A 20,541-nucleotide genomic window follows, 5' to 3' on the forward strand; every position below is an offset into this window, starting at 1 on the left:
CATCCAGTATACCCTGCAATAGTAAAGAAAAAATAAAATCTTTTCTAAGTTTCATATATGAAGTTCATGATATTTGCATTTGCTGAAAATGGGTATAAATCAAAGAAAGACGCATGCATCAAAACCTTATAAAACCAATGCCATAATGTACCATGACATCAAAACTTGAAGTGTATACATGTAACTGCATGCATGGTACATTCTGAACACGGCCATCATTACACTGGTGGTATTAAAGTTGAAGTATTTCCTGATAAGTTGCAAATAACAATGAATCAAAACTTGACAGTTTGATGGAGCAGGCTTAGAGGAATTGCTTTGTTGGAAAGAATACCTCTTAAAGAGATGCACTTTATACAAACAGAATAACATTACAAATACACTGTATCATATCTTTACACATGCAATTCAGCATCAGAGTCCAATCATTCATCTGCTATATTTTGACACTGGAAATATAAAAAAATGGCAAATTTTTATTATCATCAATAATGCATCCAACACACAAAGAGGTTGGAGTCACTAATTATAAACTAATGATTTTGAAATATGCAATACACAATGCAACCATCATTACCAAGAGGGGCAAATTCATATATGGACCTTATCTAGCCTTTTTGGTTGATGGAGGGGCAAAGATTTACATTTGATGCTCAAAATACGGCTGTTAAAACAATAATCTATATAACTGCATGGAATACATGAGTAGGCTTGCAATTTAACTACTTTGACAGTCGGACTTGGAATGAAAGATTTACCCTGCACTACAGAAAATTCAGCTTCTATTAGTCTGCTGATAAAAGCATAGCAGTAAAAAAAAAAAAAAGAAAATACTAAAAGAGGCACATGTTGTTAATACGCACATTGAATATTACATATTTGCATAACTTGAAACCTCAATTCACAATTTTGTTCCAAGAATCTGGAACCATTCAGACTGACTTTTTAAACATCAATTCCTGAGATACCATAAAGGAGTTTGTGCAATGATCCACCCGAACACCAAGGGTTTGAAACAAAATGACAAAAATACACGGGAATCTTTGTCCTTTTATTCACACCAACCCATCCCAAGTAAAACTTTTAGGCCACAGATACTTAGAAAATATAGAAGAATTATAACAAATAATGCCGTTTGAGGTAGCAAGTCATCATACACATCAGAGAGGATTGATGCCAGCAAGGCGCCTGAGCTGTTCGAACAGGATGAAACTGATGATGGTGTGGGGGCCGATCCGGAGCCAGTTGGGGAAGAAGCCCTTGTAGAGTCCATAAATCCCCTCACAGCGCACAGTCTTCACGAAGCAATCCAGGGTTCCCTTGTACACAAGCTGGTCAGATTTAACACCTGGATTAGATTATTTCATAAAAGAAGGTACATACTGGTTTAAAGTGCGAAAAAAAAAATCAGGTTACAATCACCAAACAGGTTGTTCATTACACATGACATTCTTGTATCTATTCAATCTATTCTTTAATCTTCATGGACATAGAAGCTAGAGTCAATTTTGATCTCATACACAATAGTTACAGCACATACAATCAACTGTTTTGTTGTATTTTGCAAGAACTCTCATCCTACATCAAATTCCTTCTGAATACAGCTCCTGATGTGTTTGAAAGAAAAGTGTTCTATTTTCACTATTTAAAATTATCGCTGTTTCTAGAACAAAAGATGTTTTCCTTTTTTCCTTGAAAATGTCCAGTCATCTGCCAGTCAGTTGTGAACCTGAGCACAACATTATGAGTTAATTTACTGTGATACTACACCCATTGGCTAATGTAATCATCATAAATGTTATCTACATATGGCTGATATCTGTTCAAGGAGCCAACTCCCCATCTAAACTAGAAATGTCGCTATGGCGACTGGTATGCCTCCGCCATAATGCATGATTTTCCCAATAGGTCTAGATAGTACATGTGGACACTGTGTGATTACATTTTCACAAAATTGGCAAAATATTGGAATGACAAGTTTGTCACAAATGTGTTGAATGTTCACCTTCCTTGACGTAGGTTTAATTGGATGAATAGGAGAGCATGTATCTAGGGATTTAAGGACTTTAACTTGACTTTGAACCATTCATACATTTAGGCATTGAGTAATTTTCAAGGTACAGGTGTGGAGAAAAAGTGCAATTTCTGAATTGAATAGTAAATTGTTACCATTTTCATCTGGCCCTTGACCCTAAAATTCATGAGATAATTACTTTCAGGTAGAACATGCATAATATGTACTAAGTTTCAAGGTAACTTGAGCCACTTCTGAGATATGGAGGAAAAAGTTAGTTCAGCACTTTCAATTGATCTTTGACCTTTTGACCTTTGAGGCAAAAAAAGAAAAAAAAAAAACTTTCCAGAGAATTTCTATTAGGTTACACATGCATACACCAAGTGTAAAAAAATAACCCTGCTGGCATTGCATAAATATGAGGGTAATAGTAAAATTTTGAAGTCTTGCACTTGACCTTTGACCCCTGACCTTTGACCCCATGAACCCTACATTCTCTAGATAATCAGTCAGTACATGTATATACTATACGTTCCATGAAGATACCTTGAACAATTTTCCAAGGTGCAGAGAAAAAAAAGAAGTTTTAATATTTCTACTTGACCTTTTGACCTTTGACCTTTGACCTCATGACCCAAACTTTCACCAGAGAATCTTAATTGGGTAATACATATATACACTAAGTTCCAAGAAAATATCTTCAGGCATTCAATAGATATGGTGGAAATAGTGAAATTTTATGTATTTGACCCTGACCTTTTGACCTTTGACCTCATGACCCAAACTTTCACCAGAGAATCTTAATTGGGTAATACATGTATACACTAAGTTTGAAGAAAATATCTTCAGGCATTCAATAGATATGGTGGAAATAGTGAAATTTTATGTATTTGACCCTGACCTTTTGACCTTTGACCTCATGACCCAAACTTTCACCAGAGAATCTTAATTGGGTAATACATGATTACACCAAGTTTCAAGAAAATATCTTCAGGCATTCAATAGATATGGTGGAAATAGTGAAATTTTATGTATTTGACCTTGACCTTTTGACCTTTGACCTTGAGCATGTGCACCCAAAAGTTGATAGGCACAACTTCACCCCCTAATACACATACATGCCAAGTTTCATTAGGATACCTCAACAGGTTTCGATAGTTACCTTGTCCACAAAATTCATTACGGACGGACGGAAGGACGGACGGACGGACGGACGGACGGACAACCCGAAAACATAATGCCTCCGGCACCACTTCGTGGCGGAGGCATAAAAATCAATTCATCAATCACAAAAAAATAGCAGGCTGCATCTGTATTGCTCAATCTTAAAGGTCCTGTTTACCTTTGGGAACAGTGATTTAAAAAATGTGCCAGATATCACATTTATGCATATGTGTAGGTCTATTGTATCACAAAACATCCTACCATATAAATTTTTCGCAATAAAGCCTAAAATATAAGGAGATATCACCATTTTTCTCATTGAACCATAACTGTAGACGGTTTAGTCAGGCAACATATTTATTATAACTATTGTTCACATTTTGCGTATTTAACAATACGTAACATTGATTATACCGAATCAATTTTTTTACTCACATATATGGAACTATTTCAAAGCGCTAATGCTGGGTTTTTGTTTCATCTGCAAATGGTAAATTATTCCTTTAACACATATCATGAGAGAATAGCTCTAACTTAATGTTTTGAAATTGAATCTATGATTTCAATTACAAATCCCTTGGTATTAGACTCAGGCTCATTCTTGGATATGGAATTACATTTCCATATGAATTGGCATTGTGCTTTACATACAAAATGGAACAATCAGCATGGTAATTAAACATTAACAGTATCGCTACAAAAAGAAAGTATAAAGTACATTAAGTATTGCTACATAAAGAAAGTGATATTAGTTTTGCCTATTAACACAGACTCAAGAATGAGAAGGAGAGAGTTATTCTAAACAAATGTAAAGTGTGGTAAGTGTGGGGAATGCTACAGCTGTAATGGATGCTGTATCTTTACCATGACACTCTTTTTTTCTTTTCTTTTTCTCATGAACTGCTGGTAAAACATTCTCATACATTTAAGCACTAGGCCCTTATGATTTCTATCCTTGTCACTGCTTTGAGATGACAGCTGGAGATCTTCTCTGTTGCTTTACACACCTGAACAGTAACAAAGTAAAGTCTGGGAACAAACTAACCTTTGACCTTTTGATTCATAACTCTAGTTTTGATGACATCTACTGGTGATGTTGCCAGGGCAGCCACAAACCCAGCCACCATGGAGGAGAATATATGGAGCTTAAGACCTTCTTGCATCCACCCCAGGTTGAGCAGGGTGTGCTTAGTGTGGTCATATGTTGGAACCTGTGGACGGAATGAGATTGAAAAGTGTGTTTGTTTCACTGTTGCTGGCTGGTGTGGATCTGACTCTATCATAAGCACAGAAACTGAAATTAAATAAACATACTTTTTGAACAAAAAATGTGAAAATCAAATATCCATTGACAGTGTTAGGAAAAAATACTTGTGTAACTTCTAAATGTACATACCAACAGCAAAGACAACTTGTTGCTAAAAGAGCAATCATAAAATCCTTAAAAGTGAAAAGAATGCCTATTAAATGAATAAAATATATTCCCCTTGGATAAAATTGACTTCTTTTAATAGAATAAACAAAAATTGCAATATCACAGCTCATCATAGAGTGCATACTAATAGAACATTTAACATCTCCTTCTATTGCAGCCAATATGGATGCAAAGACGTGAACAAAAAACATAAAACAAGTGATAAACAAATTATTAGTGTGTATTTCACCAATATCTACACAGACAATTTGTCCTAGTAAAACGACTCTTCTTTTGATATATCATGTAAAATTTTATGAAGAATACAGCCACTCAGATGGATTCCTCTAGCAGATCATTAAATGTCTATCAGGCACTACAATGTCACACGGACAAGAGGGATAACTGATTAACACCTAGGCATCCTCTTTTGCAGATTAAAGGGACTGTACAGTACTGGTTGAGGTGGGGATTCATGTTTTGAGCATTCCTAAGTGAGATAATGAGAAACCTCTTATATGAAATATGAAAGAGCATGTAATTTTAAGAAGGATTCAACGTTTATTTGATGAAAATTGGTTTTCAAATGGTTGAGATATTCAAAAGAGTGATAATAATAAAATGCGACAGGCCACGCCTTTTATTAGGATCTCTTTGTTTCACCTTGTTTTTGGATATCTCAGCCATTTCAAAACAGATTTCCATCAAATTAACTTTTGATACCCCTAAGAATTGCATGCTCTTTGACATCTCATAGAGTGGTTTCTGAATATCTCGCAAAACGTTAAAGGCTAAATCATCACCTCAACCAGAACTGTACACACCCTTTAAACAAGAGTTTCAGTTACAACATGGCAAGTGCCAATATGCTTGTATAATCATTTGTTGACAGTGCACACCTGAGCTCCTGTTAGAATCATGGCCCTCTGAACAGTTGGAACAGTCCCCCTGTAGAGTCCCAACACACCCTCCGTCTTGGCAATGTCAGTGAATGCATGGAAGAAGCCTCGGTAGCGTGGGGCCTGGCCTGGCGTGAGTTTCCCCTCCCCCTGCAGTCTGACCCGAATGAGATCCGTCGGAGTGGCAATTGTGCTACCAATTGCACCTTGAAACGATTGTCACAAAATGGGCAAAAATTTGGAATATGATGCATATTAATGGTGTCAAATCTGATGGAGCCAGCGATATCATATCAGTGTCACATGGAAAGACACATTGAAACAATCCAGGTCTTCTTTCACACCAAAGCATTTGGTAAGTTTGTGGTCACTAAAAAACAGTTTGGCACACATTCAGACACATTTGGGTTCATGAAGACCAACATAACTTAAATATTACAGACATATGTTGAGAGATACATGTATATTCACCAAAAACTTTCCTAAATGGAAATGGAAATGACACTTTGCTTTCACCTTTTGATACAAATATCACACCAATAGCTCAATCATCTTTTCAATGTACACATTGTACAAGCGATCTCTTTGATTAAACTATACTGTTGTACACGTTGGATATCTTTTTCTGTAAATTTGTGTAAAACATGAAGTAAAAATTTGAATTGATGTATACTTTCTGGCAATCTTTTTGTTTGACAGCAGCTTGAATGGGGAACACATAAAATTCTTAACCCTTGCAGATGGATTGATTTTCCTGTAATACGCATTTCCCATTCACCCCAGCCCGAGAATACTCAGGATTAGTCTTCAACAGGTTAACATAAGCATAACCTGGGTTCCATTTCACAAAATATGTTAGGATAGCAAGTCCTGCTAGAATAACAACTTCCTGTAGCAACAGCCAGTCAGGAAGCTGGATTCTTGTCATTACCATGCCATTTGCCACTCGAGCTAGGGACGTAGTAGAGTTGCTATCATAGAAACTTTTTATTATGGGGCGATGGACTCTCTGACTTACAAACACTGCCCCTTCACTGAAAGCCCAGTCTGGTAATAAAGTGCCCAGTAGACATAGGAAGATTGCTGCTGATAATCACTTTTAGGAGTTTGGTTTTATTCTGTTCTTGAGCATTACAATGGTGTGAAAAAGGACTTCAGAGACAAACTTTCTACACTATTTATAAATTATGCATGACAAGAATCATTTTTCTATGCAGAATAAGACAAGACTAGACAAAATATGGGGAAGATGTTGGGCTAGGGAAGCCATGATTTACTAGTACATGTAATACTAAAACGAAGTACAATGTATGGTGATACAGTCAACCTTGCCTATGTCAAATCTATCTGGACTGAAGAAATAGCTTCGGCTTAGAATAAAATTCGACTTATAAGAGACTAAAATCAATAGAATATAAAAGAGAAGAGGACTTGAAAAGACCTTCAACTTAGGCAATTATTTGACTTATGTAAGGTCGACTCACATTTTAAGCAAGGTTGACTGTATATGTTGTGAAGCCTGATTAAAATTGAGTATGCCGAGGTGTGAAACAAGACTTACATAGCTACTTACATTCTTCATGGACACTTTTACTCCTAACTGATTATAGGGAGAAAGGAAAGATGCAAGTATATTTGTGACAAGTTAGGAGTAAGTTATAGGTCCAACAGTGAAAGCATACCAGATGTTGCTCCAGCAGCCAGCTTCTTGTAGAGGGGAGTGTGGGCTGGATCGGTAGCACCAAAGAGGACCTTGATGGGTTCATAGGCACCTAATCTAATGGTGCTGTACACTGCCTCTCTGATGAGGGAAGGGGTAACCCTGAATTGAAATAAAACAAACATAAATATCACCATACTACACATCTTTGAGGGTGCAATTGTAGGGTGAAACACGAGATACACCAAAGAAGGATACATAAAACAAAGGGGGAAAAAATAACCAAATATAATGAGTATAGTTAAACCACATCAATTATATGGAGAGAGACAAAAAAAAAAAAGTACAAGCCCTTACATTACAGTCAAATCAGTTTTGCATCAAAACTTTGCTTGATGCAAAATCCTGACCTTTTTGGTACTAAAGCCCCATCCCTGAAAACAACCATGATAAGTAAGCTCGGTGTACCATGGACTTACCAGCAGTTGTTGAAAGTGTCCAAACCATTTTCTACATAACAGTACGGTACCTAGCTCACAAAACTTGAGCAGATACCCTTGATGACGTCATGGCACTATGTTTTAGCCCAAGCTCTTCAAGCAATTTTTTTTTTTGGGGGGGGGGGTGGGGGGGGATTTTGTGCTTTATTCATTCATATCCATACCATTCCTCTATTCTTCATACTTTCAGGGGGAAAGAGTGGCATCTCTGGAATCCTTAGTGATTATACAGCTGGTTACATGTAGCAGCTGCATTACACACAACCTGTTAAATGTGTGTCACCATTGATCATTTCAAAATACAGGGTGGCTAACATTTACACACCAAAGTCATGAACATTTCCAAGGGAACTGAAGGAGATAGTTGTCCGTTACATAAATTTCAATACAGGCAAACATAAATTCCAAACCAGGGCAACTTCTATGTGAAACCCTGGCTCAAAACCCACAAAAAGTAGGCCACAATGAATGACTGAAATAAGAGAGAGTTGGGAGGTGCTGTTTCATAGAAAAGGGAGAAAATAGGACTTAAAGATTGGGGTCACTGAACCATGCTGTGTAGAAGCATCAAAGAAAATCACAGTGAAGGTGAAAGCAGCGCCTGTCCCAGAAAACACAGGACGACAAAAACTGCTTATATCTTAAGATTGGGTTGGTTTACGTGCCAAAATTTCACAGTAGGAACAGAAGAGATTTTTCTCCCAGGTAAGACAAATCAACTAAATTTGAGTCTGTCAACCCAAATGATTACTATTTTGGTCCATTACAGAGAATTCTAATCTGCGACTTATGTGGGCTTTGAGCTGTGTGGTCACATATTTTCTTGTCAAGAAACAAAGAGGAGTGAATTCATTTAGGGAGCCTCCTAGTACAGTTCTCAAATGCTAATAACCCCTCTATGCACAGCAATTATCTACATGAAGCAACCCTTGCATTTGGATGGGGGTTTTTTTTCTATGAAACTTTTTTTTTTTGGAGGGGGGAGGAGTCGAGTATTCACCTGAGCAACCTTCTAGTCAGGCTTTTTTTCCTTTCTTTTTAAAAGATACATTTGCACTTTCATCCCCTGATGCGTCAGTATAGGGTTTGTTTTCTTTTGAATTGTTTTGTTTTGGGAGAGAGAGTGGATTTCATAATCACAATACACAAGCTTTTTTTTTCTGTTATTACTTGCTTTTGGAAGTTCACAATTAGTAGGCTTGCTAAGGGCGAAAAAAGGGGTGATCGCTGCATTTTATAGTACAAATGTCCTATTTGGCACACATGTTCCTCTGTACAATTGGAATTTTTTCATCTAAAGAGACAATCTGTATTTATGCAAATAAGCCTTAATTTGCATAATTTATGCAAAAATACATATAAAATTATTTAAAAATATATGTACATCTAGTGGAAATACCTAATTTGGTAGAAGTCTTCTATAGAGGATGAGTGGAAACAATTCCTGCAAAAATTGATTTCATACCTATGTAAATAAACATAAAATTTGCATAATTACGCAAGTTATTGTGCAAAAATCTGCATTTTTGAATGAATATCTAAACTATTAAGCACTGGATCTTGTAGTACAAAGTTTGGACCTGGGATGGATGTTCCTTGGGTCAAAAGTAAATGATTCATCTGAAGAGACAAACTGTCTCTATGCATGCAGACAACCTGTTATTTGCATAATATGCATATCAATACCTACACATCTAATAGATAATCAGAACAAACAAAAAGCCTTAATGAAGCCATAATGAAACTCCTCTTAAATCTCATCCTAGATAGATATAACCCGTTAGAAAGACTTTATGAAACAAAATGAGAAAAGAATTTGAATAATTGAACCATCGTTACCAGCTAATTTGCATAATTAATAAAGAAAGTAAAGTCACATATTATTGTTAAAGTTTTTCTTACAGTCTAAGAACTGCATTTTATGATGAAAACTATGGAAGTAGTATGCATTTCCTTTAGTCAAAAAGAAATGGTTTGTAATATCAAAACACTATTTGTCTATGCAAATACCACCCAATTAGCATATTGTGCATATTAATACCCGAATGTACCAGAAGCCAATGGTCAAGGTCGACTTAAGAAATTGTATCAGTTTACGCGATAACTCAAGACTGGATTATGCAAATTTCACCAAACCTGGTCCAAAGGTGACGTATGATGGGGCAAGTGATTAAGCAGTTTTTAAGTGAAATCGGCAAGAGGTCAAAGGTCAAAAAGTTCAAGGTCAATGCTAAAATTTCATTATTTTCCCCATATCTATGCAATGTCTGAAGGTACTTTCTTCAAACTTAGTGACTGAATACAATGTACTATCAAAATAAGATTCTCCAGAGAGTTTCAGGTCAAGAGGTCAAAGGTCAAAGTTCAGGTGAAAATGTTAAAATTTCACTTTTTTTCTCTGTATCTCGCAAGTGGTTCAAGGTGTCTTCATGGAACTTGGTGCTGACAAGGATTTTGTAGGGAATTTAGGGGTCATTTGTCAAAGGTCAGGGGTCAAAGATCAAGGTAAATTGGGCCCTCAAAATTTCACTATTTCCCTCATGTTTTTGCAATGCTTGTAGGATTTTTGAAACTTAATATATACATGTATTACCTAATGGATATTCTCTGGGAAATTTCCTGCCAAAATGTCAAAGCGCTGATGAAAGTGCTGTATTTCACTTTTTCTTTCATATCTTGAATGTGAATCAAGGTATCATGAAACTTAGTAAGTACACATTTGCGATGTTCTCCCTGACAGTGATACCTTTGTTGATTATCGAAAAAATGTTAAGCCCTCCCCTCTCAAGTGTTTTTGTTTCTTCTTGATATTTAGTAGGAAAGGACATGGAATTCAGTGACATAGTATAGTCATCACCATCATTAACTGTTTAATGTATGGGTCGCATGAAAGTTAATTTTGATGCACACATGTAACCTCTGACATTCTTACCTTTGACATTTTTACCTGTGTATTTCTTTTAATTTAACCTCTGACATTTTTACACTAAACCTGTTAACATAATTATTTTTTTGAAAAAGCTTCAAGATCATGTAGGTCATGATCATCTATACAGGTATTCAAGGGCGCCGGAAGCGGGGGGGGGGGGGGGGGGGGGGCAGGGGTGGCACTTGCCCCCCCCCCCAAAAAAAAAAACAAAAAAACAAAAACAAAAACAAAATGTTGGGGGGGGGGGGGCAAAACGAGTTTTTGACACCCCAAAGTGCCCCCTGTAACAAATAATTAATCACTGATTTAAAGACCAGAATGAACAATAAAGGCATATATTTCTTGTCTAAATGTTGTAATTTCATAACTGAAAATGCAAAAATGCGAAAATAATACACTAACAACATACATTATTGTATTGATATATCTATACACTAATAGTAACTTATGAGTAAATTTAGTGTATAGATGGTAGCCTCGTGTCCTCGAGTGTGCCCCTGAAACATACCTTTATAGTAAACCTTACATTTTTCATTTTCTTCTTTGCTTTCTAGTAGTATAAGAATATTTTTTATTGTTCGAACGATGCGATCACGTTTAAGCTTTTAATGAGTACATTTCAGATAAATTGAAAAGTGAAAGTGGCTCGCTCTATAAAAGCGACTTTTTAGTTATACTCTGTTTTTACAAAAAGTCCCTACCGTGGGAGGGGGTATCCCCCTCCCACACCCTCCCCCGCTCGGTCGCTTCGCTCCCTCGACGAGGATCTCACACCATCACATAATATACCCCCGTATGTTAAGATCATGGTCCTTCCACTCGGAACTGATTTTTTTCAATATGTTAATTCCCTAGAAATTTGCTTTTAAATGTTCTATAAAGGCGACTTTTATACTCTGTTTTTACAAGAAGTCCCTACCGTGGGAGGGGGTATTCCCCCTCCCACACCCTCCCCCCGCTCGGTCGCTTCGCTCCCTCGCCGAGGATCTCGCACCATCACATTATTAATGTACTCCCGTATGTTATGATCATAGTCCTTCCAACTGATTTTTTCAATATGTTAATTCCCTAGAAATTTGCTTTAAATTCTCTATAAACGCGACTTTTATACTCTGTTTTTACAAAAAGTCCCCACCGTGGGAGGGGGTATCCCCCTCCCACACCCTTCCCTCGCCGAGGATCTCACACCATCACATTATTATGTACTCCCGTATGTAATGATCACAGTCCTTCGCACTGATTATTTTCACTATGTTTAATTCCTTAGAAATTTGGTCTATAAACGCGACTTTTGTACCCTGTTTTACAAAAGCTCCCTACAGTGGGGGAGGGGGGGGGGGTAATCCCCCTTTCCACCCCCCCCCCCTCACTCGCTTCGCTCACGCGCCGAGGATCTCACATCGTCACAATGTGCCCCCGCTGAGATTTTGCTCCCCCCCCCCAAAAAAAAAAAAAAAAACAAAAAAAACAAAAAAAAAAAAAAACAGAAGTGTTCCGGCGCGCTTGCAGGTATTAGCTGATATGTGGTGGAATATAACATTCTTTGGACCGCCAGGGAGTTACATTATTTCGAGGGAAAACAATCACAACCAGGGAGAATATGACATTTACGATTCTCGTAAACAGTAGCCTGTGACGATCTGTTGACAAATCACATCCTAGTAATTGTAAAAGCCATCGAATATACTCTTTTATGGCTATGAATAATATTATGTTATTTCTGCTTTGATTTATGGTGGAAATTGACTGATTTTAAGACAGAGACTGAGATTATTTGACTTAAAGTATAACATCTCCTATATATTGTTCAGATGACAATTTTTGCATATTATTGCCTTATCAAAATGTTATTGTGTATAAATTTCCTAACATAGTTTCCATGCCATAGCAGCTCAAAGTATACTGAGTTAACATTTTTTTTTTCCAGAAACAGACTTTGCTTCTAACTCAAACTTGTAAGTTCTTAATGTGTGCAGATACCCTTGCATCCACATAATTTGCACAAGTTTATAATCAGTTTGATGTAAAAAGCCTCTTATTCGCTTGATTGCCTACAAAATACAATGGAAATCAGAATTCACACTTTCACTATAGTAGTATATTTTGTAATGATTTTCTAACCATGACCTCAGTTGTGTACTGTTTGCAAGGGAAAAACAGTCCTTTTGTAAGCAATATTGTTTCGATTTGCATCTGTTCATAATTATGTAGGCCCTACTCTTAGATTTGCATAATCATAATTATTTAAAGAGTGTCACTATCGATTGCTATTTTTCCCACCCTGCAAAGCATTTATGCAATGAGGGAAAATTGATAGCAAAAATTATTTCAAAGATCAATATGTTTCGAAATTTCACGTCTGGTGTACTTATTTACATAATTTATGCATAAAATGCCTAAGTTAATTAAATAATATGGAAACAATTTAAGCAACTGAAAAGTGTTGTTGTGAGAATATTGTCTTATTCTATTAGCTTTTGGATGTTAAGTTCAAAGCGATTTAAGACATGTCACATTAAGGCTTTTTGTTTGTTCTGATTATCTATAGATGTGTAGGTATTGATATGCATATTATGCAAATAACAGGTTGTTTGCGTAGAGACAGTTTGTCTCTTCAGATGAATCATTTACTTTTGACCCAAGGAACATCCATCCCAGGTTCAAACTTTGTACTACAAGATCCAGTGCTTAATAGTTTAGAAATTCTCTCAAAAATGCAGATTTTTGCGCAATAACTTGCATATTTATGTAAATTTTATGTTTATTTACATAGGTATGAAATCAATTTTTGCAGGAATTGTTTTCACTTACTCTATAGAATAATTCTAACAAATTAGGTATTTCTGCTGGATGCACATATATTTTTAAATAATTTTTAATGTATTTTTGCATAAATTATGCAAATTAAGGCTTATTTGCATAGATACAGATTGTCTCTTTAGATGAAAATTTTTCAATTGCCCTAGGGAACATCTGTACCAAGTAGGACATTTGTACTATAAAATGCAGCGTTTACCCCCTTAGCAAGTCTACTAAATGTTTCTCGAGAGGACTGTGATAATGAAATTGCTTCTTACCCTTTATAAAGTCCTTTTATTCCCTCATCCCTGGCTATCGTCACCATTCCTGGCAGAATTCCCTTGTAGTAGCGCTGCTGGAAGGCCGCTTTGGCATTCTGCGGTTTTAGCTCTCCCTCAAGTTGCATTCGAATTTTCGTTACATCGATTGGATTGGTTGCTGTAAAGATGTAAACAAATAAGCATGAGATGTGGTAGCATAACGGCTAAATAATTTTTTTTAAATTCCTTTTTCCTTACATAGATTTCCTACGGCATCTACATTTTCTCTTTGAAGGGTATAATAAATGCAACATATATTTTTGTCAACTTTTATTAAATCAAGACAACAGAATTTCTGTTGGTCTCAGTGCTAGGAGAATGATAGACTTTCAGCCCAACCAGACACCGTACGAAGCGACTTGGTACAGCGACAGGGCTGTGTATAGTTACCTAATCCCATGTTTATTTGGTCTGACAGTGACACTTGTCTCATGTAGTATGTGCTTAAAATAAATCTGATCTGTTTATGTCAACAATAAAAAAAAAGAATGAATGCCATACAGGGGTACTTCTCAGATAAAAGTCACAAGAACATGTTTATACTCCTAGATTTTATGATCTGGGGCAGATCCAGGAATTCCGTAAAGAGGGGGCGCTTTTACAAAATTAAAGGGGGGCACACACCCCCCCCCCATTTTTTTATTTCTTTTGTTTTAGCAAAAAAAATAAAGGGGGGGCGCGCGCTCGATCCCCCTGGATACGCCACTGATGATGGTGTATTAATTCAAGCAACCATGAGAAATCAATCATGTATGCTTTCAGTCCAAATATTTGGTAGCAACAGTAGTAAAAATGGTTCAGAAATACAGTCATCTGCAGCCTGATGGCTGAATTGCAGAATTTTATAAATGCACATAGACACATAAACAAACTTAAAATAAAATATAAAATCATATCATTATCATACCAATCAAAACACACACACACACACATAAATTAACAATTAACTTCAAAACAAATCAGTTATAAAATTTTATTTGTAAATATTACAGGCAAGTTAAGCATTATTAACTATTTAGCATCTCCAACAGCTGCACAAAATTTGATTGACAAACGGCGAAGCGAACGGTAGGTGTGCATTTCTACATGATTACCCAGCCTTCCGCTCAGATAGACCATCATCCATGGACCTGTCTAGGTCCATGGATAAACCAATCAAGGGAGTGTGAGTTCTACAGGCCTACTATTAATACAAGCGGATACTTGACACGCACAGCGTCATTGCACTGACTGGATGGCCTATATTGCCTTGACCACACAATTTGACCACCAGCGTACATTGATTGGTCATTGTACATAAGGCGGGTGAACCACACAAGACGCAGCATAAAAAAGAACAGCGCCTAGCTTCATTTTTCTCTTACCAAAGGCGCCACACATGCAAGAAATTCCCCCAAATGCAAATCGCAACGCATCCTCTTTCCGATTGTGCATTTTGTTTGGATTGTAACAGCAGTCCCGGTACGGTGCGGTGGCAGACCTTCCAGGGTTCAGCAGCGTAGAGTTGTAGATGTTCCTGTACTTGAAGTGTATATTTTAGGGCACGATGTAAAATCTCTTCCGCAGTCCGCTAGCAGTGTATGGGGCGCCAAGTGTTCGCTTGAAAATTCCGTCCAAATAGACACGAAATTATTAAAAATACAGAAATCATACACTGAAATCCATTCCGTTACAAAATGAAATTGTACAGACAATTTCGTAACGAAACAATTTCATTTTGTAACGAAATCTGGTTTAATTACAAAATTAGGAAGACAGTTATCCATTTTGTTACAAAATGAAACAACAAAAATTATTTTGTAAACAAAATCTCATTTTGTTACAAAAAAGACTTGTGCTTTTTCATTTTGTGCACCGAACTAAAACATAGTGGAATGCGTGTCCCTATTCCCAACATACACGAGACCGTGCAGCCAAATTAACGTGTTGCGTCGCCATCTTGTTAGGGCAATTTTTCCTTATATGGAGTGCACGCTTAGGCGCGGTCAGACTGGGCCACTGGTACGCGCGCAAGCAGGAGTACGCCGTCCAGTGGCTAGTGATTATGACGTAACAATGCACGTTTGTACATGACAATGGTCTTGCGCTTCGGAGACACAGCCCGCATTCCATATAAGGAAAAATTGACCTAACAAAATGGCGGTGGTAGCAAGTTTTTGGTGGCTGCGTATTTCCTGGGTGAACACGCATTCCACTATGTTTTAGTTCGGTGATTTTGTGACAGAATGACATGGCAAATATAATTTCGTAACAGAATCTTATTTTGTTCCAAAAAAAAAAAAAAATTTCAAGCGAACTTGGCGCCCCATAGTAGTGCGCGTGCCGCTCCGCGATTACTAACTTCTACAAAAAACGTTGAAGAATTTGTCTAGATTTTGTAAGATAATTATGTTGAAGTTTGGCTAGAATCATTTTTAGTAGTGCCAAAACTGTGAGGTGTGCAAGTTGGCACAGTGTGCTCTATTTGCTGTTAAATCTTGCCGATATTATATTACATGTATTTATGTGTTGTGACTGCCAAAGATTTAATTTTCTTTTATTGTGTGTTTTATACTCATTGTATTTCTTCCATGCCCCGGGAGGGGCCGTTTTAAGAAATAAAATTCATTGTCATTGTCATTGTCATTGTCATTGTCATTGTCATTGTCATTGTCATTGTCACCTCTACCTACCTTGCAATAGCCTTTAAACAAGGCGACTCGCTCTGCGTGCCCCCGTATAGCGCGTTTACCCCACAAACCTGTTGGCCGGCGAGTGGAGCTCCACTCGCCGGCCAACGTACAGGTTTGTGGGGTAAACGCGCTATACGGGGGCACGCAGAGCGAGTCGCCTTGTTTAAAGGCTAACCTTGCAACGGCATCATGATGGGCCACCAGCAGGGAGAGTGGATCGTGATGCAGGCAGAATCATTGAGTTCAGTAAAAAATGATTAGTTTGATAGCGGCAGCCCTCCCAAGGGGAGCTGTGCAATCTGCTGTTGACCAAATTTGTAATATTTTTTTTTTTTTATTAAATCGGCCGGTTAAAAACGAAAAGATACACCACCACCACCACCACCACAACAACAACAACAACAATAAACAACAACAAAAACAATTGTCCGTTTCATGAAAGTTGTCAGCGCTGACAAGTTGTCAGTCTCTGACAATCACCATAGTAACAGTCAGTGACCAGAGCATCTCAGCCAATCAAAACCAAGGATTTTGCTGAAATTGTCAGAGACTGACAACTTGTCAGCGCTGACTAAATCGATGAACCCCTCCCCTCCCCCCAGGATGTGATCGTCATAATTATGACAGAATAGCTTCGGCTCCTCCCACGCACGGATCATAATATATCATAATTCCTCTCCTGATGAGATTCATCTTCCACAGGACTGGTTGCCATCTTCTCCCAAAAGTTTTCCTAAGACGTGTCATCTTACCTGTTCAGTATGAAATGATAATAGTTGACAGATAAAAGGAAAAGGTTTAGAATGGAACCCTAATTTTTTAGCCTTTATTGGCAAGATATTGAGACTACGGATTGTCTTCTACACAGTTTTGAATGAATCACCTCGCGATCTGCTATGATTATCTGTTTTTAGTTTGTCTGGGTTTTATATAAAACGATATTTCTTTCTGTTCTTCTGAAATGTTTTTGTCCCACTTCTTCCAGCACGTGTGAAAGGCCACCCCTTTAACAATAAACAGTGTTACCCTTGTCTGCTCATGTCATATTTTTGCATTTTCCCCCTTCCCCTTGCGGTTTCCTGTTAAGCATACTGCGTAACTATCGATTATAGTTTCCAATAATTTGATAGTATGTGATATATTTCACAATGATAAATCATATTGCTATAATAATTATGTCATGATTGATCTTGTTATATAGCTGACGCGACCGGACTATCATTGCTAATAATTTCAATGAATAAACGATTATGTTACTTTTGAATATATGCATTTGAAGAGTTTGTTCGCAAAAACCGATAAGTCCATATTTGCCAAATGGAGATATTTGCGATTAAGGTCAAGAAAAATAAAGAGAATGATAAGAAAATTTTTGCTTCTTTTGACCATAACTTCAAAAATGTACCTTTATAATGTAGTGACCAATATATCATTTAAAAGGTACAGTCAAACCTGTCTATAGCGGCCACCCAAGGGATACGGAAAAAGTGGCCGTTATAGACAGGTGGCCGCTATAGACAGGTAATCCAACTTTGTGTGCATTGCCTACATGTACATGTATCATCGTTGTATATACATGTACATTTATGTGTGTACGTACGCACACGTGTGTATCATGCATAGAACAATGCCGGTGTTTATGAACTTGTTGCACAGTACACTAGATGTAGCATGTGCACAGTCATGAATTAGTGCATTATTGTGACTGAATAAATGATGAATGCAACGGTGGCGATCACTGAATGTTGCCCAGAAATGACTGGCACGGCTATAAAAAGCAGAAAAACACCCTGAATTATCAGCTCGGCTACGGCTCCATCGGGTTTTTGGCCGCTATAGACAGGTTAAAATCTACCGCGGGAAACAAAATTTGTGGCCGCTGGCCGCGTTAGACAGGTGGCCGCTATACACAGGGTCTTTAACATGGCTTTTCTCTCGGGGGGATTTTTCAGTGGCCGCTATAGAGAGGTGGCCGCTAAGGCAGGTTTGACTGTATTATTTTGTACTTTATGACAGAGACCGTACTTTAAAATCTTCAAAAATGGACTTCTCGGTTTTTGCGAACAAACTCTTCATTTTATTCAGAATACAATAAAAAAAATCAGAGGAATGAAAGAATGAGGATGATCCCATCATAAAATTGGTTAGAGAGTAAGCAAATTTTGATATTGACACTGCATAATGATGCTATGTCTTCTTCTTCTTCTTCTTCTTCTTCTTCTTCTTCTGGTTAAGTCTGCTTCCTTCAATAAGTTGAAGAGATTCTTGCGGACTGTGTTATTTACATTATAATATAGTTTATTTACAGTTTATTTTTGTCTATGTAGGCCTACTGCAGGACTAAAAGGATTTATGCAGTGGCGGATCCAGGCGGGGTGCACAGGTCGCCCCCCTTTATTGTTGTTTTTTTTTTTTAACAAAAGGGGAAAAAAAAGAAAAAATCGTGGAGGGGGCGAGTGCGCCCCTTTAGTTTTGTAAAGGCGCCTCCCCTTTACGGAATTCCTGGATCCGCCCCTGTTATAGTTTGTGTGTGTGTGTGTGTGTGTGTGTGTGTGCGTGTGTGTGTGTGTGTGTGTGTGTGTGTGTGGTAATGTGGGTGAAAAGACTTTTTTGTGAAGAAAAGAATATGACCTGGAAAAAGTATTTTCAATATGTTTTTAGGTCAGTTGGTGGCATTTCAATTTTTCAGTGTAATTTTGAAACAAATAAACTTTCTTTGAAAGTTCCGAAATTTTACAAAGAGATTTTACAAGTGTGGAAAGATTTGGGAAGTTTGAGAGATTTGGAAGAGGGGCATATGAATCAAATAGTATTCAATAATAGATTTTTTTTATTGAAAGATAAAATTATATACAATGAAAAGCTTTTTAGGAAAAATGTTTATAGATAATGTCATTATTTTGATGGAAAAGGTATACGGCCGATTATTCATTTTCAAAAGGCAGGGTTATGTAGTGAGGAAATTTAATATGTTTGGAGGATTTGTGATGTAATTTTGAAAAGTGGACGGTTTAGTTTATCCTGAATGGGTCAGTACTAAACCTTTTCAAGTGTATGATATTTGGTTAAAATTACATGGAAAAGAAATTAGGATTGGTGACAAACCGTCGAGAAAGATTTACACGCATTTTTAAAACTGATTTACAGCATTATATACATTGGAAGTACGAGATCAACAGAGTAATTTTGTCTTCTCCCCAAAAGTAACCCAAGATATTTTTCTCCGACCCAGAGTCACAACTCTCATCCCAAAGCTTAGGGAATTTCAGTTTAAACTTCTTCATGGTGCACTTTACACAAAAGTTAATCTGTTGAGATTTGGGTTTGTTTCGGATGATCTCTGTTCTTTCTGCAAAAAGAGCACTGAGATATATTCACATTTATTTTGGGAGTGTATTAAAGAGCAGGATTTGTGGCAAATTATTATTCAGAAATCTAATTTAGAAGAACTAGGAAATATGAATTGGGAAGTTGTTTATACAGGTATATCCGGAAACTCGTTAAAAATCAAAGGATGGAATACAATTATATTGATTAAAAATATTTTATATTTAGCGAGATCAGAAGGGGAGGTACCAAATTTTAATGATGTTATGACGTATTTTAGGACGTGCAAAGAAGAAGAAAATAAGATAGCGAGTAAAAGAGGAACAGTTGGAATGCATTTGTCAAAGTGGGAATATGAGGTGTACCGAGGATGATAATCCTATGTGATTATGGATCTTTTTCTGTTTTGAATTTTGCCGTACATGACAATTGTATCTGCGAGTTATCGTTATATTGTTGTCGGGTTTTTTTTTTTCTTTTCTTTTCTTTCTTTTCTTCTTCATCTCTATTACTTCTACCATTTCCACATCACTTCCACATTATGATTAGGAAGTATTTTATTGTATGAGAAACAAAATGGCAATCTACACGGCAGAGTTATTCAAGTGTGAATAAAACCTGAAACCTGAGGGCTGAAGGCATGGGGGGGGGGGTGGGATGCATGTTGGCGTTGTGTGGGGATGTGTGTGTGCATGTGTGTATGTTTTCTCGCAAATGGCCTCGTTTGTTTTGTTCTTTTTTTTTTCTTTAGAGATGTAGTGAAATATGCCCCGTTTTGTGTTTTAAGCAATTTTTAATTATCTATTATGTTCCCGTTTTGCGGGCTTTTTGCGAGAATATGTG

General features: G+C 37.1%; 1 protein-coding gene across 1 annotated transcript; it reads right to left on the reverse strand.

Moving 5' to 3' along the window:
* Positions 1–1,160: 1,160 nt before the first annotated feature.
* On the reverse strand, positions 1,161–16,559 carry LOC140238107 (mitochondrial substrate carrier family protein ucpB-like). The gene is made up of 6 exons (XM_072318044.1): positions 16,547–16,559; positions 13,658–13,817; positions 7,174–7,313; positions 5,492–5,697; positions 4,224–4,389; positions 1,161–1,348 (listed from the first exon to the last, which is right to left on the reverse strand). Exons 1-6 carry the CDS (start codon positions 16,557–16,559, stop codon positions 1,161–1,163), a joined length of 873 nt encoding a protein of 290 aa, XP_072174145.1.
* Positions 16,560–20,541: the final 3,982 nt, after the last annotated feature.

The sequence above is a fragment of the Diadema setosum genome, chromosome 2 (assembly GCF_964275005.1).
Source record: "Diadema setosum chromosome 2, eeDiaSeto1, whole genome shotgun sequence".
Classification (NCBI taxonomy): Eukaryota; Metazoa; Echinodermata; class Echinoidea; order Diadematoida; family Diadematidae; genus Diadema; species Diadema setosum.